The following is a 26,373-nucleotide window of genomic DNA, read 5'->3' on the forward strand; positions in this document are numbered from 1 at the left end:
AAAACACAGTACGTAACCATCAGGGCCGGCTCTAACTTTTTTGCCGCCCCAAGCAAAAAAAAAAAAAAAAAAAAAAGCAGCACCGCTCCGCCAAAACAACACCCCCTCCCCCGCGCGCCGCCCTGCCCCGCCAAAACAACCCCCCCCAGCGCCGCACCGCCAAAACAACCCCACCCAGCGCCGCCCTGCCCCACTGAAACAAACAAAAAAAACCCTCGAGCGCCGCCCTGCTGAACCAAAAATCAAACAAACCCCGAGTGCCGCCCCGCCACACGAAGATTGGCCGCCCCTTACAAGGTGCTGCCCCAAGCACGTGCTTGGTTGGCTGGTGCCTGAAGCCGGCCCTGGTAACCATGCAGAGCCTAGACAGACAGACAGACAGACAGAGAGTGGCTAACAGTTTTTGTTTTAAAACATTCTATGACAAAGTGAAGAAACAGCAGGAAGAATAAATATTTATAACCCACAGAACACTTCTCACTGTGTTTTATGAAGGTAAATTGGTTGCTGGGTTTTAAATAGAGTACTTGACAGATGGGTTTTAAGTGTTTCTCTCCAGCAAAAGAACTTGCAATATGCTTTAATGGAATGGTGAGAGAGCAGAGGGAGTGAGGGAGCTGCCTGCAGGAGACCTGAAGCCTGGAGCAGGCTTGCTAAATGAACCAGCCAGAGACACCTGGCACAGGAAAGGAACCTCCAGCGGCTAGTTCCTTATAAGAAAACTGAAAGCAAAAGCCACAAGGGAGTCAGCTTGGGCAGGGCAGCTACAGGCTGGTACAGAGAGGTTCTGTGAAGGAAACTTTTCCTGTTCCCCCAGGCTCTGAGGTAGGAGCCATGCCCTGGGACAGATTTTTGGAGACTCTGAGTGATTGGGGAAATTCCTTTTTGTGTTTAGCAGTGGCACCAGTGGTCATGCAAGTGACGTTTCTAATCTCACTGCTGTATGAGATAGACTAAATGTCAAATTTCAAAGAACATATGCAAATAACTCCAAGTTCATATTTTACACCTGGCCTAATGCTAATTTTAGTATTGTTCCACCAAGCAGTAAACATGCTGATGTTACAAGCACGATTACTTCTACAGACGAAAAATGGCAATACAATCAAAATAATTTTCATATTTGGGTACGTTTGTTTATCAACAAAAAGATCTAAATGTTCATGGTTTATAAAATAATAATCCGTTTTATGGTTGTTTTTTGTAATTAAGAATGTCTTCTAGAGCCGTAAGAACCTGGATTATTTATTTGTACTGATTTTAGCATCAAAGAATCAGAGAATCAGGAAAGAAAAACATAACTGTACAGTCGCTTACTTTCCAATTAGAATGTTGTGCTGCACTAGGGATCTATTTTCCCGAAAGCCGGATTTTCCAGCAGCGTAGCCTTTTTAACTCCTTTTGGTAAAAGAAGTCAAATATGACAGCTATGTTCTTTGGAGCACTGTCAAATTTGGAATTAGAAATATTTTGTCTGGTTTTGTTTTAGGGAAACTGTTAACTGCCCAGTCTATTACAAAACATCTTTGGAGATGCTGGATTACAGTGATGGGCATTTGAGGAAGGTGGGGAAAGGGAGGGGACATAAAAATCTATGGCTTCCTCTAGACAACAGGTAAGAGTTTGCAAAGCAAGAATTTAAATAAAAAAGAAAAAAAAAGTTTCCTTGAATGGACAGAGTGATTTTTAGAATGTCCCCATCTGATATAAAATTTCTTACAGTTCCCAAATTAAAAGCAAGTCTGCATTACAGTAAGAAAAATCCTGCAGATATCTAACCAAAAGGTTTTCTGTTTCTTTGTTTTCAACAATTAGCAGACAAACACCTGTCAACCAACTGAGAGTGCCAGTTTCAGATTCTCAAAATTTTATAGCATTTGTTCACTTAAGAAAGATAATACAAAATCCAGAGATTTTTTTTATCTCAATTTAATTTTCAAATTAGTAACCAAAGTTTAGACAGATATATATATCTCCACACACATTAACAATCAGAGTGCATCAGTCTATAGACTTTTATAAACCTTTGATTACAGTTTATATTTTAAAAAAATAAAATACTGCACCATTCAGCATACAGAAAAATGTAATTAAAAAAACCTTCCACCTACCTAGGTAGATAGCAATTGTTGGCTTACAAACTCCTTGCATTGATTAATATGACGAACTAATGAATAAAGTAATTAACCAAAAAAATGCAAATGTCTTCAAGAATTTTTATTCCAACCCCTTTGTCTCTCTCTAACACATACAATATGGCCAATCACAACTAAACCATGATGGATGAAATAATCTTTGCCCAGAGGAAGTTTCTGCCCAACTCTGATCAGTGAGTGGCTGGCTTATGCCCTGAAGCATAAGGATTTCTGTATGGATTTATCTCTCTTACACATTTTATCCTATCCAATGTAACTGTGGATATTTCCATTATCAATATAAATATCTATTTGTTTTTTACTTCTACTTTTTACTCTTATTTTAGTACCTTGTGGCAAAGAGTTCTACAGGTTATATATGTGTTGTGTAAGGCTATTTCCTTCTATCCGTGTTACATATGCTGCCTTTCAATTTCACTGAATGTCCATCATTCTTTATTATTAGAAAGTGTAAATAAAAGAGTTCCCCATTTACCTCCGTTATTCATGTATTATGTCCTCTCTTATTCATCTCCTCCCTAAACTGAACAGTCCTAATCTTTTCAATCCCATATCATATAGAAGTCTTCCCATGCCTCTAATTTTTGGCACTTGTCACCCTTCTATTTCTTCTAAATCTTTTTTGCAATATGGTGACCAGACTGAATACAACATTCCAGGTGAGGGTATAAAAGCAATTTACATAATGGCATTGTAATATTTTCAGGATTACTTTCTATCCCATTCCTAACACATCAGAATATTTTGTTTGCTTTTTTGGTCACCACTCTACATTGACAGGAAGCTTTCATTGAGCTTTCCACAGTGATGTCTAAGTGGTTATAGTTAATTTCGAACCTAGCATTGTGTATGAGTCCTTCAAATTATTCCTTCCAAATAACTGACAGGGAGACTTCAAACAAAACACTCTAGACAATGTGCTTCTAGAGCTTTGCTGGCATTTTAATCTGGAATGAAAGAAAGAAGGGCCACTAAATGTTTATGTGGTTCCCATCCGGTGGAGCAGATTCCTGGATAAATTCAGAAATAAACTGGGCAAGCTGCAGATGATCAGTTCTTCTGTCACCATCAAGTGTCACTGCAATCAATCAGCATTACTACAGGGACACAAGGGACAGTGAAGTCATCTGTCTAAATACCAGAGGTATAAAGGAAATGGTACATATTTTCAAGATGTTTCAGGGTGTGAATGTTGTCTCTTTGTAAAAAAAAAACCTGAAATAAGATCTGATAATTATCTGGAATAACAAATAAGGGCAAACAAGAAATTTATAAATTTAGGGCCAAGTTTTCCAAAACTGACTAGGGATTTGGTGGTCAACGTCAACCACCTTAAAAGCGCCTGGTTTTCAGACGACACATGCTCAGCCCTTTTTGGAAAAAAAATAGAATTAAATAAAAATCCAGCCCCTTTATGATGATATCTCAAGTGGGGCACCCAAAATTACTCTCTGCTTTAGAAATCATGTCCTGGGTATTTAGCAGTGAAATTCTTGTCCAGTAAAATTATTAATCGCGAAATCAAATCCACAAACCTAATCAGTTACTGACAGTTACACACATGAGTTTTCCATTCAGTTGATTGTTACCATGATCAATGTTTGAACATGTGTCATATTTTATAGCATTTGCTACCACACATGAGACATAAGTCACTGCGTACCAAAACATAAGGAATCCCACCATGGAGAGTGATTTATTAGGTTTATTCACATAATGAAAAAGCCTTAACTTTTGAGACAGTAGGCATGAGTTATGATGACCTTACCCAAGAGTGAAAGAAACACAATCACCCTTCACAGATGACATATTCCATTTATTCAACAGAGATTAATTTAGGTTTATTTTAAAGGGCTATAATGTTATATACAGCAGAACCTTGTTTACCTGGTCTAATTGGGACCAGGGCCAGCTCAGATAATCAAAACTCTGGATAAACCAGAGAATGGGAAAATGCGATGCTGCAACACCAGCTAGCAGCCACAGGACAGATCACCCGCTTCTGGCCCTGGATTCCTGGTTGTTCGGTAAATGCGGAGAGGCAGTTAAGGGAGGGTCTGATAAACGGGGTTCTATTGTTCATATAGTTTGTCTTTTTTAATGCAGCATATTCGGTAAATGGATTAAATCAACTGTCAAACTAAGCTTGAAAACAGATCATGTTATCTACATATGTAATGCAAATTTTACATTCCCAGGAGAGAAGGCTGAGAGAGAAGACTGCCAACCATGGAGCTGTCACATCAGAAGCATTCCACCAAAACTTGAAAGCAGATGCAAAATCATGGGGCATGGCTCTTCTGTTGAACAACCCTGATAGCAGATGTTAGACCCTTGCATAAAGTTGCTGACTGCTGTCTACTGAAGATTTGTACCAAATGCATCACATTAAATCCATTCTGGATATGGGGAGGTGGTAGGGGCCCTGTAGGCCAAAGAAGCTACACTTCTACAGGCAGAACTGCAGCAACAGTCAACTTAGGGAGAAAGCTTTGGCTGGGATTTCAGTTACACTATTAAGAACATGAGAACGGCCATACTGGGTCAGACCAAAAGTCCATCCAGCCCAGTAGCCTGTCTTCCAATAGTGGCCAATGCCAGGTAATTCAGAGGTATTAATTACCTTATTAATTAAGAAACCCCAAGAAGGAGGTGATTTTGCCTATATGAAATGTGAGCAAAGTTTGGTTGGAGGAGGGTGAGACCACCACCTGAACTTAAGACCATTTCACACAAATTTTGGCATCTGTTAGTTCACCAAAATAAATTAATAAATGAGAAGATGAGGGGAAGAGCTAGAAATAAATCTGTGCAGACTTTTGGCTCCAGCAGCAGCTATTCTATTTGTCATTATGTACCAAACTTTTTCAAAGTTCACATAGAAATTCAATAGTGAAGTTACCTTCATTCAAGGATACCAAAGAACTGCGTAAACATTAATTAAACCTTACCATAATCCTGCTACTGAGCAAGCACTGAATCTGGGCTCTTAGAAAGAAAGTGAAGCATGAGACCGATATAAAAACTACTATACATGGAGAAAAGGCCAAAATGTCTCCCTTTCTTCATAAACAGGCAAAACAAAACTAACATTGAGTTATTTGCTGTGATTCCAATTATCTAACAACTTCCATGTGACATGTGTCTTAATGGAGCTATTTGGTGCTCTAGAGGGATCACTGTTTTCTAGGATGCAAGGGAAGAGCATTGCCAGTGGATGTGGCTTCGAAGGCTGGATAAACCTGACAAACTTATATCATAGCCAAGATTGCCAAGCAATCTTGACTCACAAGCTGTCCCAATTACGTAACATTATTGAAATGGGGGATTTGACCGAATAAATCTTCCCGAGTGAAAAACAAATGAAGGGCAAATAAAATGGAGCAGAATGGAAGTCACAAAGTGTATTAGAAAATCAGAAGGCAATGAAGAGAAAGACATGGTGTATATTTGGGGGTGGGTGAGCTTAAATAGCTGAAATAAGAACACTGGGGAGAAGACTGTTCAGTAATAACTAATATCATTTGGTAAACACAAGCTGTTTTTGGTTGATACAATATATATAATAGGATCAACTCCAGAATCAGTAAAGGCAGGTACTGTGTCTTTAATTAGACTGCTAATGGTTATGTCAGTGAATGAGTCATTTTAAAAACTGAATTGACTAACACTGTTTTATTTAGTCTTGTGTAAGAAACATTTCAACACCCCACAAACAGATTAGTTCATTTTCTGGGAACAATCTGAAAACAAGAGATCAACTCAATGTCATTAATGCCTGGTGAGTTTAAAACAAATGAAAAAGGAAATACTTCCCACCATGTACACATATGCCATGTAATTCACCAATACAGGAGGTCATGAGGTGGAGATGAATTGTTAAAAGAGCTGAATAGCTTACCATTAATGACACGTAGCTATTCATGCTAAGTAAGTGTGGTAATGTCCCTTGCTTCAAAGCATAAGCATATAATCTACAAGGGTACGGAAGGAACTTTCTTCTTCTTTCCCCTTTCACATACTAAACTATTAAGTCTATGCATTTCCTCTGAAGTAATGGCCACTGGCAGAGGCGGGATAACCAGATTTGATGAATGAGTGAATCATACACTATGGCAAATCCTGTACTCCTTAGTTAAACATCCGCAACTCTCACTTTATATTGCCAGACTTGCCAAATCTCCGTACCACCACCTCCACTGCACTGTAGCAAAGCCTTGGTATCAAAATGCTATACATTTATGTCTACAGGAGACCAGAAAGTTACCAAATAGAGATGTGATGTGTTTAATAACCACATGTGATAGTTGGTATCTGTTGAAAGTAGAATATTAAGTTCCAAGACTCTGACCTTGTAAATCTTTTTGTATCAAGCTCTTAGCAAGGAGCAAAAAAGGCACTTGTTCCTACTGATTTTTGTTCTATGATTACTGCATACAAACTTATCTTCTCTATGAAACTTATACTGCAAATTTGACAATTGGATAAGCATCTAGACATTTGGCGTATTTTTCACTACCTTCTTAATCGTATCTCCTGACAAGTCATTCTTCACAAATATTTGTATAGCTAAATGAAAATAAAGCAGAAAGAGAAATTCATTTTACTAAACAATTCAGGGAAGAGCTTTTTAAAACCTTTTCCATAGAGGAGTTGTTTGGGATTTTTTTTACAGTATTTATATTTATCAAAACTAGTTGATAAATATATCAACCTTTTTACTGCCTATCATTTGACACTTTGGCATATTCACCATTTGATATAGGGAACAGGTTAGAATAGAAAAACTGTCTGCCTAAACATTCCTTCGGGTTTACAAAATGTATATGCTTCTTGTTTAAGTGATAAAAAAAAAAACACTGTTAAAAGAAGATTAAAAGTATTTTAAGTTAATTAATGCAGCCACAAAACATCCATTTTCAGCTTGGAAACTGACAACATAAGAAAACAAGCCATTAATAGTCTCTGATTATTTTCTATGTTTTCAGAAACATATAATCATGACAAGTATAACAGTAGTAATATCCATAAAATATCCTTTTTCTAGTTCAGACACTATTTTCTCATTAGAACGCCTCCAGAACTTAGAGGACATAACTAAGACAGCCTATATAACCAGAAACTTATTGTTATGAGGGAATGCATGTTCTTTAAGTTAGTTACAGGTCAGAGCATTTGGTTCATATTATAAATCTGAAAATTATGAGATTTTAAGCTCTGACGTTTTTGCCAATTGGAAACTTCATACTGTACAAGCAATGTAAAATAATCCTTTGAAAGCTCTCTCTCTGTGTGCTTCTAGCCTCAATGAGGTAAAATGCAAAAACAAAGGATCCTTAAAAAAAACTGTTTATACTAAACAGAAAACTAATTTTCTCAGAGGACACAGAACAGGAGTCGGGGGATAACACTTGATGCCCCATCATGGGTGAGTTTAGTGAAACAGGTATTTATCATCACAGGCTACTGTGAAAAAGGAAAGGATGTAGAGGCGATCTAAAGACAAAGACTTAGAACAAAGAACAAGCTAATCTTTACATAAAGATCAGCTATTCTTGACCGATTGCTTCAAATTCACTCAGTGCAAATAAGATTTTGTTAACCAGCACATTCCCTAACTTGCTTTTCCCTACTTCTTTTCCACAGACCCCGCAGCGCCAACACACTGAACAGTACAGTACAAGGAAGGGAGAGAGTACTTTTTATGATGTAGTCACTCTGTCTCTCTTTAAGGTATGTCTACACAAGGAAGAAGGTGTGTTTTTTTAAACATGACAGATAAGATGTGATACCCAACACACTGTAAAAATCACATGTATGCAGCAGAGATGGTTGGAAAATTGTATTTTTTCTCCCCATGGAAAATATGTGATTTTTTTTTTGTCAAAAAATGAAAACCAAAGATTTTTGAGCCAAAAACACTTTGCTTTTTCCAACCAAAAAAGTTGATAATCTGAGGAAAGCAGATACTCCCCATGAAAAATGTTGTTTAAATCAACAACCCAATTTTCTGTTGAAAAATAGTTTTGATGGAAAATCTTTGACCAGCTCTACTGGAAAGGGAAAGTTACAGTTGTATCTTGATTTAACTGGTTGAGGTGAACCTTCACCTCAATCAGCTAAATCGAGGTAAAACTACAACTTGTCCTATCTGCATTAGAATTATACAATTTTATATATCACATTAAAAAAGCACATATTTTCCCTAACACAGAAAAGGCCTTTTCGGGTCCTAGGTCATTAATAGGATCACAGAGCAGGAATATTTAAGCTGAATATGAATATATATTTCACTCAGAATCAGGAAGAACTAGATGATCTAATGACTCTTTTTCCATCTGTAGTTTAGATTATTCTATATTTTAACCTTCCCTCCACCCCCATCTTCATCTATAGAATCTTTCCTCAAGATTCTAATGCCATAGAACAAGAGGTAATATAGGTGTGCAGAGGTCTTCTGAAGATGCATAACCATTACCTGGCTTGTCAAAAGAGGTTCCTTACTGGGTAAGGAATTAATCTACTCCTAGTTCTTGCACATTCATTGAAAGGTCATTTCCTACAATAGATTACTGAAAGCTACATAAAAAGTTTGTAAAACAGCCTTACTCATTTTTTGCATATGGTCAGCAGAACTGTTACACCTATATCCATTCCTAAAATGGATACTCACGTATACAACTGGGAAGTCTCAGTAGGATACAATAGTGTACATTTTGGATATTCTTCATGATATGTAATACGCAGTCTGCAATTCCATTGCTGCTCAACACAAATCCATGAGGAAAAGGAAAGCATTGTATGCAAGTTAGTTACTATTAGCCCTGAACACTTGAACTATACATAAGTGGCTTATGTTATAGCAGATGATTTGGAGAAAAACAAACTTTAGACGGTTCTACTTTGAGCAAGTTAAAGTCGATGAAGTTACTCAGGAATTGGAGTAAATGAAAGTAGTGTCTCATTTGGTCTGAATTGGGCCCAGTGACTTTATTAGATATGGACCATTTTCAGATATGGAACATACTGTAACAAAAGGAAATAAACAGATGTAAGATGTATAATGTGCATAATTTGACCTCCACCATTGGGGCAGCTGTTAGCAGTTCTGTCAGAGTTTACTGCCATAAAATAATGGGCATTTTGGACTTGGCAATACTGGCCTTTTTAGTAAGCAGATTACTATAAAACACAAATTAAAGATTTAAAAAAACAAGCAAAAACCAAAGCCAGTGAAATCAGGAAATCCATAAGCAAAACATGAAAGGCTTTATAGACCATCTACTTTATCTAGGCTGTATAATACAGAAAATTTGTTATGTAACCAGTTTCCTCTTATTATATATAAGATTAGCAGATCCTCTGGATAACAAAGACCCGTATCATTCAAAAATTACAAGAAATATTTATTATAAAGATAAGTGATTAATATGCCTATACTGAACTGGAAGGGAATACACCATTCTCAATATCACTATTCTAATCACGATATGGTCCATTATAAAGGAATATGTGAAAACTGTCATCATATATTCAAAACACTTCCTTGAGACTCATTCACGGAAAGTTTCACAACATCTTATGCAGGACTGTAAAAAGAATAATTTTTTGAAGAGACATAAAAAATCAAAAAAGGATTGATTCCCCAGCATCACCATGTGATTTTGACATACAATCATACACTCTGTAGTAACTCTCTCACTTCTGCCTTCCTTCTCATTCTATGCAAGTCTCCTCTTGCCTCATTATTCTACTCCAGTACCCCTTGTTCTTCTAGGACCACTGTGCCTTATATCCCAAAACCCCTTGTAGTTAGTAAAAACTAACACTAGCAGCTGTTGAGCCCCTTTAATACCTTTGCTACTAAAATGAAAATTGAATAGCTTGCACTCTGGTAATCACTGAAAATATTTTTATGATAAAATACTTCCTTACCTGAAATACTTGCTTCTTTTCCCCAAAACCATTTGTAACTCTGTTGTGGAAACCCCTAAATTGTCCTGTAGCAATTCCCTTTACAGTCAATAGAATGATTATCATCGCCTGCTCTTCTGGAAAGAAGCCTCACAAATCCCTTTGCTTAGCAGGAAAAGCTCCTCCTGTTTTTACTTCATCCCACTCCTCCTTTAAATCATTAGTTAATGAAGAACAATTTCATACAGTCTGGACTCTTATCATGTCTGCCCTACCAAGTTGTGTTCTATATGTGTTCATTACACCTCTTTACAATACCTTTATTTTAGCAACTTTTTCCTGCAATACTTCTGATCTAGGTTATTAAGAGCTTCCCAAAGCGGTTTTCTTGCATGTTTATCTATGTCAGTGTTTCTCAAACTTGGGACGCTGCTTGTGTAGGGAAAGCCCATGGCGGGCCGGGCCGGTTTGTTTACCTGCCGCGTCCACAGGTCCAGCCGATCGCGGCTCCCCTGGCCGTGGTTTGCCACTCCAGGCCAATGGGGGCTGCAGAAAGCCACAGCCAGCACATCCCTCGTCCCGCACCGCTTCCCGTAGCCCCATTGGCCTGGAGTGGCGAACTGCGGCCAGTGGGAGCCGCGATCGGCCGGACCTGCAGATGCGGCAGGTAAACAAACCGGCCCAGCCCACCACGGGCTTTCCCTACACAAGCAGCGTCCCAAGTTTGGGAAACACTGATCTATGTAATAATCAACCTATAAAAAAGAGTTCCATATAGACTTTCCACATAAAGAAAGAGTTTCAGAGACTCCTACTGCAATTATAGGCTCCGATTCAGAAAACCACTTCCATACATGCTTAATCGCATCCCTCTTCAGTAGAGCTTAAGTCCTATTGAAGTCAAGAGGATTTAGGCACATGCTTAAAGTTAAACATGTGCTTAAGTCCGCTTCCTGGAAAAAAGGTGCTTTCCTAAATCAGGTTCCCTCAAGAAATGATGTGTCTGTCCTGTTCTTTGGGGACAAGTGTCTACACCACAAAAGCCATATCACAGTTCATGTCACTGTACATTTAAAAAAAAAGAAAGAAAGAAAACTGAGGCCAAGGCTTGCATGGGAATGGAAACTGAGCTCCCTTCTCATCCTCCCAGAACAGCACATTAGCCGGATGGCGGATGGAAATTTACTTTGCTCCTGCACATGCTCTACTTAGTCTGAAGACAGAACATTTCAGTTTTCAGGGTAGGGTTGCTACCCGTCTTGCCTTTATTCACTGACCATTCTACAAGTTCATGACAGCCTATAATACAAGGATTCAATAATTACCAGCCTTTGCCAGACCAGAGATTTATTATTACATACAATGGTAATAACAATGTCGTCACTACAGACATATGTCTTTATAATATATGACACATGATCAAATATAACACCACTATATAGCAGATAATAAAACATAAGGTAAAATGCATATAGTCAAATCTTTCATTGAACAAAGTGCCAGGTCCTCTCAAAGAAGAAAGGAAAGATGAATTCATAGTCTTTGAATTATCATCCAGAGTAATAAAATATTTTCCAGATTTAAATTACCTCCCTTGAGCATAAGGATAATCATATGCTTTATTACTGACACATTTTTCGGTAAACAGTAGAAACAACTCACATGCTATGAGATATAGTCATTGAAAAGAGTACTTACAATAAAAATAGTATGCAGATGATATAGCCTACATTTTACTGACAGATAAAAATCTTCTTTATCTTTTAATGAAGGTTGCTAGTTAACACTGAAATTGAAAAATAAACATGCTAAGGAAAGTCACAGTTAAAAAAACCTAAACATTTAAATGTACTGAAATGGTTTACAGAAAAGATAGATAAATATTCAGATATCTTCACCAACCGCTTAAAGAAATACACACACAATAAAATGTCCCACTGCGGATTCCAAGAACAACCTTAACTCTGCCAACTATACACCTGCTCACCCTCAAACTACAGTAACATGGCTTTGGGTCTGAGGGTGTATGCCTGTAGCCCAGTGCACCTGTTATGGCCCTTGGCTCCTTTAAAAGTAGGAGCCATAATTGCAGGTCACATGCTTGCTCATAGGCCCATGTCCTACAAGAAACAGCATACAGGGCTTCCTGCCTCTTAGGCAGAGGAAGGCCATGGGAGGGACTCTCCTCATCAATCAGGCAGAAAGCCCAAGAAGGACACCTACAGGGAGCAGAAGCCAGCTGTGAAGGGCTGTAAGAACCATGAAGCCCCAGAGACAAGGATTAAGACAAGACAGGGGCAGTGTTTTGGGTTACTTTGTTTTGAATCATTATTAATAAATGAAATCCCTGAGAAGAGAACTGGAGCTGTGCTATTGCTTGGAGTGAAATTTCACCTTCCTCAGCTGCTGGATCAGCCCACCAGGTTCCAAGTCTGGAAACCCTTGCAGAACCTAAATTACATATAGGGCTTGGAAAATTAACACATATCTAACTAGGCAGAGGTATATACAAAAGTCAAGAGACACTCTACCAGTGATGTCCATGAATCATAGTAAGAAACGCAGCCCCAGGCACACCACAGCATCTGGGAAGAAAGGCTGAGTGCTGGAGTTTATGCCAGGGTGCCATCCTGCATGCAGCAGGCCTTTATTTTTAAAAATCTGACTCCTGGAAGTCCACTTAGGACTTGGCTAGTGTCAGCCAATTTTCCTGGTTTCAGATATTGTGATGATTGCTGGTAGTATAAAACCGTAAGACAGACATCTCTAAATCTGAAGCTCTCCTTTGTAGCACTAAAGCTGTTGAAAGATCAGAAACTTGGTTTCTTTCCCCCCTATCCAGAACTTTGTGGTTTCTGCCAGGGATAGGGTCTCTATGAATACATCTACACTGCAATAAAAAGACCACTGTCTTAGAACCTGGGTCAATTACCTCAGACTTGTGGATCTCAGGCTGCAGGGCTAAAAATTGCAGCGTAGACATTCATGCTCACGTTGGAGCCTAGGCTCTGAGACCCACCCCCATCACAGGGTTTCAGACTTCATGCTCCAGTCTGAGCCCAAACAGCTACACTGACATTCTTAGCCCCACAGCCTAAGTCCCCTGAGCCCAAGTGAGTTGACTGGGACAGCCTCAGCCATACCATAACTCTATTATTGCAGTGTAGACGTACCCTATTTCTCTGCTTCTCCCACAACTCCTAGCTGCTGTGAGATGGAACAAGTCTCCACTACCTTATTGTTTTCCTACAACCTCCATTTTGTGGATCTTCCTTCCCTGTGATTAACTCCAAAGCCTGCCATTGCTCAGTTATCCCAACAAGCAACAGCGGCATGAAACTGACTTGACTCTTGTCTCAAACAATCTTGCCCACAGGATAATGAACAGCAACAATGTAAGTGACTGGTCTCTAATTACTTTCATTATGTTGCTGCTTGGCAAAGCTATGAACAGCAGCAAAGGCACTAGAGCTATTTGTCAGCAGATTCTGGAGGACAACACTGCACTGAACCACATTCACACAATATTTGGAAGGCTAGCTTTGCAAATATGAAAGCTCATATTTGTGGGGAATAGGTTAGATCCCCACACTCATCAGTAAAAGCTTCCTATTCATCAGCGAGTAGATTTTCAAATCCTGATAATATAGACCTTGAATGGGAGCTAAACACCCTCCAAATCACCACTTACCACTCTTACAGTTCACTGCCTATTATTATTAGAGACACAAATATTTTGCCTCTCACCTTCCATATACTGATCACCACCTTAACCCTCCCCCACCCAAAACTTCCCACCTCACATCATGCTCTCCTTCACTATTACTACTATAAGGCTCAAAACTCTCTATACACCATCCGCCCTCTAAACACATACTGTCAATCTCATTATCTTTCCTTCTTATCCTCCCAGTATAGGCCAAAGACCCCACACTCCAGATGGACAATGCATCCACATTTACCCAGGCCTTTGCACATGCATACAGTGTAGACCACACAATACCCCACCTAGACTAGTCCACTATTTAAGGCTTCTCTATACTTAGAAATAACTCTCTGAGTGGAATAGCTATTTTGGTAAGTTTCCAAGTCTAGTCAAGCCCTTATTTACCAAGGAAGAGAGAGAGAAGTCAATATATCTGAAGAATATTATGATTTTCATTTGAGGTCAGTCATTACACATTTTTCTAAATTAATGAACAGAACATTTGTTGTGAAGCATCTAGGGTTGCCCGCTTTCATCCTTCTTCACCAGGTTATTCCACCCACCAACACTAGTAGCTATAGATGTTTGGTGTAACAGTTGGTTCTGCTGTGAGAGGGTAGTCTTTAAAGGGCTTTATGCAGAAAGGTAATTAAAGGGGGTGACAGATGGACAGTACCCCGGGAGTAAAAGTTACATAGAAAGTTTGAAGGACATGATAACTAATTGTGTGTATAATTTCACATCAACTGGTTGTCTACTTCTAGAGAAAAGACAGAGTTTATGTCCCATTTTATGCCTATTGCAACTATGAAGTCCTACCGAGCACCTCCATAATACACAAATGGGGCCAACATAAACCTTAAATACTCACCTTGACTATTACAATTATACATTCCAATAGTCAATGGGATTATTCACATGGGTAAAGTTACTTTCTTACAAGTAGACAGAGCCTGTGCATTGGTTTTCAAGGAGATTTATCTAGATGGAAAATTTGAATGAGTGATAACTAAGCTATTTTTTTAACCTACAGGAACTCAAAGAAACATTATGTAATGGCCAAGATCCTGACAACCCTTGTTCCAAGTGAGCTGTCCTGCAAGATTAGACTCTAAATCAAGAACAGTCTGACCCATTTCTCCCCCTCCCCCCCCAGACTTTTCAGAAAAACCCTCCTTTGCCTTTAGGAGAAAACAGGCAGTTTTCAGGTCCAAACAGATACAGAAGGAGCTAAAAATAGGGCTTACAGTGGAAACTGGTTGCTCCATAAGACTCTCTTCTACAAAGAGAAATGGGAAGATATATCTAACAGTTACCAAGGAAACAGCAAAGTTAAGTCCTGTGTTCGCTATTAAGTGGTTTAATAACCAGAAAATAAGAGCGAAAAAGTAACTCCACATAAAACTGATTTATTGCAAAGCACAGCATTAACTCAGTCCAATATCTGAACTTTATAGTCCTTATATCAAATGAAGCTGGATTTGAGCTTTGAAACCTGTCATTCAATTGCAGACAGAACTTTGGTTTGCCTGAAGAGAAAGAGCAATATGCTGGAGAGCTTTGTCCGGGTAATGGCAATAGGTATGCTGTTAGTCAACTACAGGTCGGAGTTAGGGAAGAAAGAGTTATTTGAAGTTAAACTGACTCTTAAAATGTAGAAGAATCATTCCTAGTTTATTAATTTAATGATACTGTGTTCTGTGCAACATCCTTAACAGAGGCCATTCTAGCTAGAGCAGACTAGGCAGTTGCCTAGGGCGGCAGATTTCTGCGAGTGTAAAGTTACCCAGGTTCCCTCCATTGGTGGTGGCAGGAGATGACCTGGGGAGGGGGTGATTACCAGCCGGGGCTCTGAGGAGCACGAAGTGGCCACCAGCCAGGCTGCCAAGGAAGCGCTCCCGCCTCATCCTCAGCTGCTCCCCATCCCCATTGCGGGTAAGATCACGGCCACAGCTCAGACACAGCTCAGGGCTGCTGCTGGCGAATGCTGTCAGGGCATTGGCCACAAGTGCCGCAACCTGCCTGGCTCCATGTCTGAACCTGCTGCTCCGCGTCTGGTCCCCACAGGCCCTGCTGCCCAGGCAGCCGCTGGCTCCTGCCCCAGTTGGGGCCACTGCTTCATCACCACCATGTCCAGGCTCTGAAGGTGCTGTCATCCCGCAATTTATGAGCTCAACAGTGAGGAGCTCATCTGGAAAGGTGCAGGCAGGGGCAGACTAGGGAGTGTGTGGGTTGCTGGGGACCAGGTGGGCTGGGATGTGGAATGGGATAGGCTGAGGTGTGGGGGGCTGGGCCAGGGACTGGCAGTGCAGGGGCCAATGTGCAGGGCCAGGTTGCAGAGAACCCCACTCCGTCCAGTGGGAAGGAGTCCACTGTGCAAGTGGGATCAGCACCTCCAGCCCGGGTGGCTTCGTTTGGGGGGAGGGAGGGGTTATGCTGCCCCTTAACTAGAGCCTTATGGGGTGGGAGCTGCCCCCTGCTGGTGCCCAGGTCCCACTGTGGTTGAGCTGAGTGGCTCGCTGTTCAGGGGTGCTGAACTGGGGTTCCCTCCTCTCTTGAGCCTTAGGCAGCTGGTGCCAACCCATTCACAAAGGGCCACTGGGAAGGGCAGCCCCATCTGGGGGTATCACTCTGAAGCCCCAAGCTGGGGTCTGCCCTGTGAGCCTCTGCCCCGGAGTTGGGGGTTGCAGCAGCTGGGGAGATGCTGGGGGCTCTGCCGCAAATTTCTGAGCATGTTGGGGGTGCACACTGAAGTTTTGCCTAGGTTGGCAGATTGTCTTGAGCTACGTCTGATCCTTAACCACTGCCTGCTCTGTCCATTTGATTTGAACTCAAGTGTGACATTTACTGCAAGAAAGGGTTTGTTAACCCCGAATCCTGAACAAAGAAGCTAAATAATTAAATATATCTTGAAACAAAAATCAGATGCCATATTACTCCTTAGGATCTTGTCTATACCAAATAAAATTTCCCCTAAAATTTTCCACAATTGTTACCACCGATGCAGTTCCCCCTGTGGTAGTAAGAGTGGGAGTGGTGGTGTAGACCAGGTTCAGGAGACTGTCGGTGTTTTAACCATCATGTCAGGTAAACTTGTTTTGAGCAAAGTTAGACAGCCATGTAGTTCGAATAATAAGGGAGTGCTAGTATAGAACAACCGCTAAGTAGATTTTTGATCATGGTAGCAACAGTGGTAAATTTTAGGGCAAAAGGCTTGAGTAAACACAGATTATAACGTCACACAACTTCAGTCCACCCAGTGCTTGCTATAAAAATCATTTTATAGAATTTTATAGAACAATCATTTTGACAAGTACTGTACGTGTATGCCACAGAAATAACATATATGCTTCATTTCTACAACAAGCCCTCCCCTCCTCCAATGGCATTCCACTTCAGAAATGGCAAAGGCCAGTGTTAACCACTAAACCATGAGAATTCAAAACACTCATAGCTACTCTGATGCAAAGCTAAATCCTTTAGGAAGATTATCTGCACCAAAATCAGGAAAATCCTGCAACTACAGCACTTTTATACTCCATCTTTGAGAAATAATTTGGTTTCCCATAACTCTTTTCTCAATAATACTACACATTATTTTTAACCATGGGGAAAATGTTTTCAGTCGGGGGGCAATTCAAATTGTGCATGTGTCTCTGTAGCCTTGGGCCTAAGGACTATCTAGAGGCAGTTCCTTCCACACCTAGAGGCCAGCATTCAGTTGACAGTGAGAGAAAAATTCTTTGGAAGGAAAAATATTTAAATCAGACACCAGCTCAAGCAACCAGATGTGTGCACCTGACAAGAAAGGGCTAAAAAAAAGACCACATTCATTTACTCCCTGGGGCTTATGTGTGATGGTACAAGGCAGCAATTCCAATCTGATTATGATTTCACAGCATCTCTTTAAAAATCACCCCTATTGTGTCTGAGATTTTGTAGAGCATGAAAGTGGTTCGCACTAAGCTGAGCACCATACTTCACAGCACAAGAGTCAGTAAGTCTTAAATAGATTGCGTTTGGTTTGGGGAGGTTGTCAATCACGGTGTGTATTTTGAAAATGCTGCTCTGCTATCTGTCCAACCTATTCGAAGTTCCACGTCAACCCCCACAGGGGTAAGTAACTGTTGCCTACAGCTACTTCCCCGGCTAGAGCACCCTCACAGCTGTTTGCAACCTGAAAGGAAACTAAAGGCAGAGCGCCGGCTTCACATTTTCAAACAGTTTGAACCACTGATCGCCCATTAACAACAACCAACAACAATTTTTCATCACAGCCCAACACTCAGAACCCCACCAGCTTTATCTTCGCAGCAGCCTTGGGACACTTTTTTTTTTTTTTTACACGATCCCACAGCAGGTGCCAGGGGGAAAACGCCATAAGCCATCCCCAGCCAAACCCCAGGACCTCAGCCCCAGTGTCAGGTAAGTGGAATGCTGCAGCAGCTCTGGCGGCGGGGTTTGCTAAAGCCCCCTGGCATGGTCTTTCCGCCCCCCACCCCCCGGAAGGCGCCCCGGGGGTCAGCAGCCAGGGGCCGGCACTGCAGCGGGGCGCGCACAAGGGGGGCTGGCTGCTAATGGAAAGGGAGCAGCAACCTACCCCGAGAGCTTTGCAATCTTCACAAAGCTGAACACATCCATCCATGCAGGCAGCGAGCTGTGCCCTCCGCTCGCTCACTCCAGCGGCAGCAGCCCCATGGTGGGGAGGAGGTGGTGCCCGAGTCTCCAGCAGCAGCAGCCCTTGCGGAGGAAGGCGCTGGCGGCAGAAGCTGCTACCCCCCTCCGGCCGGGAGCTGGGCGTGCAGTATCTCGGAGCAGCAGCATTGAACTGTGGGCAGCCCCCCCGCCCGGGGAAACTCAGAGGCTGAATGGCTGGGGAGGAGACGCTTCAGCTCAGGCCCCCGCCGCTCTGTGCGCCCGGGAGGCGGCAGCGCTCAGGAGCCCGCTAGTGCTTGCAGTACCCCCCAGAGCAAGGAGGTGGGGGAGGGGGAGCCTCTCTGCCAGTGTCTCCCCCGCCTGGGGGTGGGCGCAGCCGGAGAGGGCGGCAGCAGGAGGAGCGAGCGCCGCACGCTGGCTCCCTCCGCAGCCGGCGGCTGCCTGCTCCCCACCCCACCGCGAGCTGCCTGGAGCTGGCCCGTGCAACAGAGCCTCCCACTACGCAGCCCGGGGGAGACAGCGGGAGCCCGCGTGCGGTGCAGGCACCGGGGAGGGAGGAGAGACGATGGAGAACACACACCCCCAGGGTGGGGAGGGGGCACTTGCTCCTTGGGGCGGGGGGGAGAGGCGCACTTGTGCTATACACTGTAAGAGAAAGGCACCCTCTTGAAGGGGCCCATTCCATGAGGTGGGGCAGGGGGAAGAGGAGGAGTCCAGCTCAGAATCCACCTGTCAGGCAGGAGAGAGGGGGGGGGATCCTACCCCCCTATACAAAACATCTGCCTCCCCAAAGGACTCCTGCTCCCCAGTCACCCCTCTCCCACAGTACTGACCTTTCTCCCTTTGTGGTAGGGGAGGGGCCTGGTGGCCTTCTTGGCCATCACATGAAGCACTAAGCATAGACCACATGCTGAACTTGGACTGTTGACCCGATCTAGTCTAGGAAATTGTAAGTATGGAGAGAGGTAAATAGTGGTGTTCCCCAGGAGTCTGTACTGGGACCAGTGCTGTTCAACATATTCATAAATGATCTGGAAAAAGTGGTAAACAGTGAAGTGGCAAAATTTGCAGATGATACAAAATGACTAAAACTAGTTAAGTCCCAAGCAGACTGCGAAGAGTTACAAATGGATCTCACAGAACTGGGTGACTGGGCAACAAAATGGCAGATGAAATTCAATGTTGATAAATGCAAAGTAATGCACATTGGAAAACATAATCCCAACTATATATATAAAATGAGGGGGTCTAAATTAGCTGTTACCACTCAAGAAAGAGATCTTGGAGTCACTGTGGATAGTTCTCTGAAAACAACCATTCAATGTGCAGTGGCAGTCAATAATGCTAACAGAACGTTGGAAATCATTAAGAAAGGGATAGATAATAAGACAAAATATCATATTGCCTCTATATAAACCCATGGTACGCCCACATCTTGAATACTGCATGCAGATGTGGTCACCCCATCTCAAAAAAGATATATTGGAATTGGAAAAGTTACAGAAAAGGGCAAGAAAAATTATTAAGGGTATGTAACAGCTTCCATATGAGCAGAGATTAATAAGATTGGGACTTTGCAGCTTGGAAAAGAGACGACTAAGGAGGGATATGATTGAGGTCTATAAAATCATAGAGAAGTGTGGAGAAAGTAAATAAGGAAGTGTTATTTACTCCTTCTCATAACACAAAAACTAGAGGTCACCAAATGAAATTAATAGGCAGCAGGTTTAAAACAAATAAAGGGAAGTATTTCTTCACACAACGCACAGTCAACCTATGGAACTCTTTGCCAGAGGATGTTGTGAAGGTCAAGACCATAACAGGGTTAAAAAAAGAACTAGATAAATTCATGGAGGATAGGTCCATCAATGACTATTAGCCTCTGTTTGCCAGAGACTGGGAGTGGGCAGCAGGGGATGGATAACTTGGTGATTGCTTGTTCTGTTCATTTCCTCTGGGGCACCTGGCATTGGCTGCTGTCAGAAGACAGGATACTGGGCCAGATGGACCTTTGGTCTGACCCAGTATGTCCATTCTTATGTTCTTAAGTATGCTCAGGAGAATGGCCCTCCCATTCTCATGCTAGGAGGGAGAGGGAGTGCACGTGGGCAGTAATCAGTTGCTCACACTGCTGTGATATGCTTTTTGCATCAGCCCACACAAATGACAGTTTAAGAAAAGGGGTCACACTGGTTAAGATAAAACATTGCAAAGCAGTTTCATGGGGATTTAGTTTAAATTAAGAGCATTCCCTGTTAAAGCATTTGGGAAATGGGACAACTGATTCTTGTGTTATAGCATACCAGAAGCCCACATAGAAGAGACACAGCCTTGATCTCTAGTCCAGCAAGTGGCGTCCAATGAATGTAAGGGTCCAACCTCTCAGAGCCATTTGCAGGATCAAGGCCTTGGCTTCTAGTGAGGTAGCAGAACAGGAAACTGGGAAAATTCACCCACAAATGTACATAAAGGCATGCTTCCTGGAATTTCCCACCATGGGAATGTATTTTCTCCTCCTCTGTATTTTTCTCTGCTTCACAATTTCAATTGCTAAATAAACTGATATGCTCTTTACCCCACAGAGTCCGAGTCTTTTTGGGCAGCTTTCCCTCAACCCCCACACTAACCAGGAATTTCACAAGTGACAACAGAGCACAATAGGTAGACTCTAAAAGCCAGAAAAAAAACAAGGCACCATTTTTTATATTAACTTTTACTGGTACTAATACAAAAAAGAACAGGCAGTACGAACACTCAGAGTGACTCAGGTTTCAAACTATTCTTTTAAAACAGAAACAAAGAATGATTGATTGTCCGTTTACATTGTGAGAACACTGAACAACTGGCACAAAATCACTTGCTGATCTACCATACGTGTGCGTGATAGCTGCACATTTTAAAATGTGTAATGAAGTATTTTATGCTAAGCATATCAAAACATTTATTGTTTTCCTACATGCTACTTACATTCATTTAGAATTATACCAAACTTTAAGTAATTGAAGAATCTGTGCCTGCCAGTCACACTGCTCTATTGATTGGCAAATGTTACAAAGATAATGCAATTCCAGCTGGTTAAAAACCAGTTTTTAAAGGTATTATTTATATAACCGCAAAGCAGGCTAGGCAAACAGTAAGGAGCAAGGTATTACAAACAAAGGCCCAGATCTTGCAAGGCTTAAGTATGTGCTTAACTTTACACACACTGAGTCCCAAATAGTCCTAATGAAGCTGATGGAACTACTCACAGTATGTAAAGTTAAGCACATGCATACATTTTTTTCAGGATCAGAGCCAAATTCTCAAATGACTATTTTACAATTTGAAGCCTAACACAAAGGTGGCTTTACAGCATAGTGGTGAGGGCCAAAGAGAACCATGAACCAGGCAGACTCGGGGATGAAGAACCAGACACTGAAATGCCTGGTGTCTCATGATCTGCTTGTGAGGAACCAAGATGTAGATGCTACAGGGGAGATGGCAGATTAACAAGCTGGTCAGGAGGAGGATAATCATCTGATAAGGAGCCATCTACACCAGTTATGCAGCTTCTTATTGTTACAAGTATTGATGGAGACTGATTTTGCAGGCTTATGGCCAGGAAAGCTATTTCAATAGCCCTAATTGATACGCTATATGCTTTTATAGATTCAAAGGAGGGTGAAAGTGTTCACCCTGGCTCCTCCTATCCCTTTTTTTGCAGCCCACGTGGCAGCTGTCAAGTCCTTGCCTCACTCACCCCATTTGGTTTCCCCATGTGTCCCCATGGTTGTCTTCCCCAGACCTGCTACACAGACCACTATTATTGGTTAGGATGAAGTTCCCAGATCAGCGTGCACTGTGATTGGCTGAGTCATACCACATGGCTGGACTGAAATGGCAGATAAGTGCGGGGTGAGAGGAAACCACAATGTAAAAAGTATCAAATTAAAACAATTGTATTGCAAGAAATATCATATTAGGCACTCTGGCCAAAGCATTTTCTTTACTTAACATTTTATCACTGGTCCGTGTGCCAGCCACAGGCACCTAAGTAACATGCTGCTCTTGTGTAATTGCAATCACATTTCATGCCAGCTTTTTTTTTTAATTAATGCATGAAAAATAGTCCTAGACAGATTATGCTATAGCAAAGTGACACAAACCATAAGAGTTTGGGGAATAATTACACTACATAGCCCTCCTATTGTCAGATACAGACACTCTTTTGAAAATCTCATAGAGATACCAATTAATCCAAAAACCTCTCCAAAAAAAGAATCCATGTCTTCCAATCACACTTTGTGGAAAATGTGTACTCCCTTTTACTCATGCAGATTTACATGAATAGAAACTGTTACTCTGAAATCATCCATGCAAATAACTAGTGCAAACTTATCAGACTTTCCCCTCTCTTCCTCAAATATTGCCTTTCTCTTGCTGTCTCTGTCTGCAAAGAAATGTCTAAAGCTTGTCTTTGACTGCAATGAATAACATTTGTTAGTCCAGTTACACTGACCACACACAGCTCTCTTCTTTCTCTCCCTCACCATTTCACTAGTGCTATTCTGGCAATAATCTGATCTTTCTACCCAATTGCATTATTGTGGGTGGATCCTAATTCTATACCCTTGCTATCTCTGGTCCAAGGTGAAAGTGCCTTGGAAGAAATTACTGGAATTTGAAAATGAATTCAAAATGTTATCTCATTCCTTAGTATTCTGAATGGATGGATGGGATATTGCTACGGTTATTAACCATCATCTTTTTCTTTTCTAATGTAGTGACCACTGCAGCAGTACAAGTGTCCCAGACCAGGTGGGGAGACAAACATGGAACAACTGACATAGCTGAGGTCAAGCAAAATCATGGAATCCCTATTCTAGACATACGCAGAGCCATGAACAAGGAATCAGACCATGTGTTCTTGTCTGAAATGCACAAAATGAGGGCCACGTTTTAGCTCTGTGTTACTAGGGAGTGGGTCAAGCGGGTTGAAAAGGAGACTGGGGCTCCAGAGTCAGTGCATAAGTACAAAGCTTCTGCATGTATGGACTTGGCCTCCTGTAATGCCTCTGGGATCTATGAGGATTGAGGGTGAAACTACATCTCAGTCAGAGGGAAGCAGGACAGACTTCACCTACCCAGTGAAACAAGGCAGGAGAAACTTTGGAAGAAAGTGATCCATCATATATAGAGAGCAAACAATGGCTCAGTATGTGGTGTGACAGTATTTTAACAAGAATTTAACAATTCATACCATGAGAACCCGCTGATGCATGTCACCAGTTCCCTAAGTTATAAATTCTTGTGCCAGACAGGATGAATTCATTCCAAATTATGAGTTACAGTACAACAGGCAGGGTTACTTTACTGCAACCCTGAGGAAAGGCTCAGAGCACAGAGTTTCCACAAGTTAAACTTACCAATGCTCTCAGTACCGTCGTTGAACCTTCTCCTTGAGTATCCTGTCCATTGACAGTTATGGAACCTGACTGACTTACACACAAAGGGGAATGTAAAACCCTACCAAAATCACAAAGTATCATTTTTTGGTAATGGTTTGTAAACTAATTTCATTTTAGAACATTTTGCATCTACATCTACAATATAAATCCAGGCAGTCATTTCTCAGAGCTGAATCTGCATATTATTATACATACCAGTTCCAGCCACAGAAGCAGCATGAACGCAGAGAGTACACTACAATAGATGTGGTTTGGGCTGTTTAATAGAAGTCATCCATGTAGCTTATTCATTAATATTAGATGTTCTGCATATGGTGTTATCATTTACAGGCTGTAGTCACCAAAATATGACAAGATTGAACTCACACATACACACCTGATATTTTAGTCATTTGCGGTAAAGGTTTATGTAAATATTGCATGAGAACAAACAACCAAAAGTAGCATAATATACATAATACTTATGTAACATAAATAATCAGCCAAAAGACAAAATTTCTAATTGTTTAGGAAGTCAACATCACTTATTGGCTGCATTTCCCTCTGTATTTTAATTCATATAACAGAATAGCAAATATGGGCCTTTTAAGAATATTTTATTGCCGTGTGCTACTTTTTTAAAGACAAGTTATTTACATAATAATTTTAACCATGACACTGTGTACCAATGTTTTATATTATTCTACAGTGAAATGTCCTATATCTGGCTTTTAAAAACCCTAATTTCAGAGACTATATCTGTGTCCTTGTGTTAGATGTATTTCTAAAGAGAAGAGACTCAACAGTTCAACTTCATTATAAAGCATGTTGTTGTAACAGAGACAGCAATTAATAATGCTTCTGCACCCTGACTTAAGAGTAGATTTTCTGTGAATAATACTACCTCTTCATAACATCTACATTGCACTGGTTCCAGGGATGCTGTTGTGCAGGTGCAGTGTAATTATCTTTATAAATGAGCTTTTTTATTTGTTGCTATCAAAATACTTTTGCGTGTGTTTTTTCTTTTGAGGCACACTGAACCTAAGTTAGAAACAGAGAGCGGTAGTACTACATGAGTTGGGCTGCGAAGGAGATTAGGTGCAAGTTATATCAGCAAAATGGACCATTATATTCATTATTCTATCTACATAATGAACACAACTTGGTCCCGGACAATTTATTTTAAGTCAGGTGAATTCCTGCCCCATTGCAAAGATACTATTTGAAACCTCTTGAAGGGGCTGTGATCCAAGCTACCATCAATTTCCATTGTAAGTAACTTTTAAGTCTCATTTCCATATTTTTTCAGCAGATGAGTTGAAAACTATCTTAAAGGTGAACTACACTTTTTTTTAAGTAAATTGTTTGAAATTCTAAATCATTAAAGGAAAACATGCATAGTCTGTAAAAATAAAGAAAAGAGATTTTTAAAATTGAAATGCAGGGGGGGCTTAAAGGTTCTGTGCTTCTCCTACAATAGGTGATGATATCACTAATATAAAGGATCGTATGGTGATTGTGTATTTAGATAAGAAAGGTATTAAAACCAATGAACCAATATGATATTGCTGCATGGATGGCAATCTCAAAATGGCAGTGAAGGATACAATTTCATCAGAAGAATCTGGTTCTTACCAAGTTCACAGGCAGTGATGGTTGATCATGATAGTATGTGAACTCATCAATAATTATCTAGCACTTCTTATATTTCAACCCTTTATATTCATTTTAGTCAGCCTTGAATCTTTAGAGTTGACTGTGCATGTGTTTGAGAATCCATTTGTTTATCCTTCTCAAAATACATATAACTCTCTGAAATGTTATGACAGTTAGAGATTTCCTCCATGTTCATATATATACAATCATAGAATCATAGGACTGGAAGGAACCTCGAGAAGTCATCTAGCCCAGTCCCCTGCACTCATGGGAGGACTAAGGATTATCTAGACCATCCCTGACAGGTATTTGTCTTCTAACCTGCTCTTAAAAATCTCCAATGATGGAGATTCCATAACCTCCCTAGGTCTCCAGTGCTTAGCCACAATGACAGGAAGTTTTTCCTAATGTCCAACCTAACCCTCCCATGCTGCAGTTTAAGCCCATTGCTTCTTGTCCTATCCTCTGAGGGTAAGAAGAACAATTCTTCTCCCTCCTTCTTGTAACAACCTTTTATGTACTGCTATCATGTCCCCTCTCAGTATTCTCTTTTCCAGTCTAAAGAAACCCAATTTTTTCAATCTTCCCTCATAGGTCATGTTTTCTAGACCTTTAATCATTTTTGTTGCTCTTCTCTGGACTTTCTTAAATTTGTCCACATCTTTCCTGAAATGTGGTGCCCAGAATTGGACACAATACTTCAGTTGAGGCCTAATCAGCATGGAGTAGAGCGGAAGAATTACTTCTCGTGTCTTGCTTACAACACTCCTGCTAATACATTCTAGAATGATGTTAGCTTTTTTTGTAACACCGTTGACTCATATTTAGTTTATGGTCCCCTATGACTCCCTGATCC

At 41.1% G+C, this 26,373-nt stretch overlaps 1 protein-coding gene across 1 annotated transcript in view; it reads right to left on the reverse strand.

The window, feature by feature from the left end:
* The window catches only part of FRMPD4 (FERM and PDZ domain containing 4), a 436,947-nt gene extending 418,348 nt beyond the window's left edge, over positions 1 to 18,599 (reverse strand). Inside the window, exon 1 of the mRNA XM_065415057.1 lies at positions 18,377 to 18,599. Coding sequence (XP_065271129.1) covers positions 18,377 to 18,417 — 41 coding nt within the window. The 5' untranslated portion in view covers positions 18,418 to 18,599. The remainder of the gene's footprint in view (positions 1 to 18,376) is intronic.
* Between the last annotated feature and the right edge of the window lie 7,774 nt (positions 18,600 to 26,373).

Source organism: Emys orbicularis, chromosome 1, assembly GCF_028017835.1.
Source record: "Emys orbicularis isolate rEmyOrb1 chromosome 1, rEmyOrb1.hap1, whole genome shotgun sequence".
In the NCBI taxonomy this organism is placed as follows: domain Eukaryota; kingdom Metazoa; phylum Chordata; order Testudines; family Emydidae; genus Emys; species Emys orbicularis.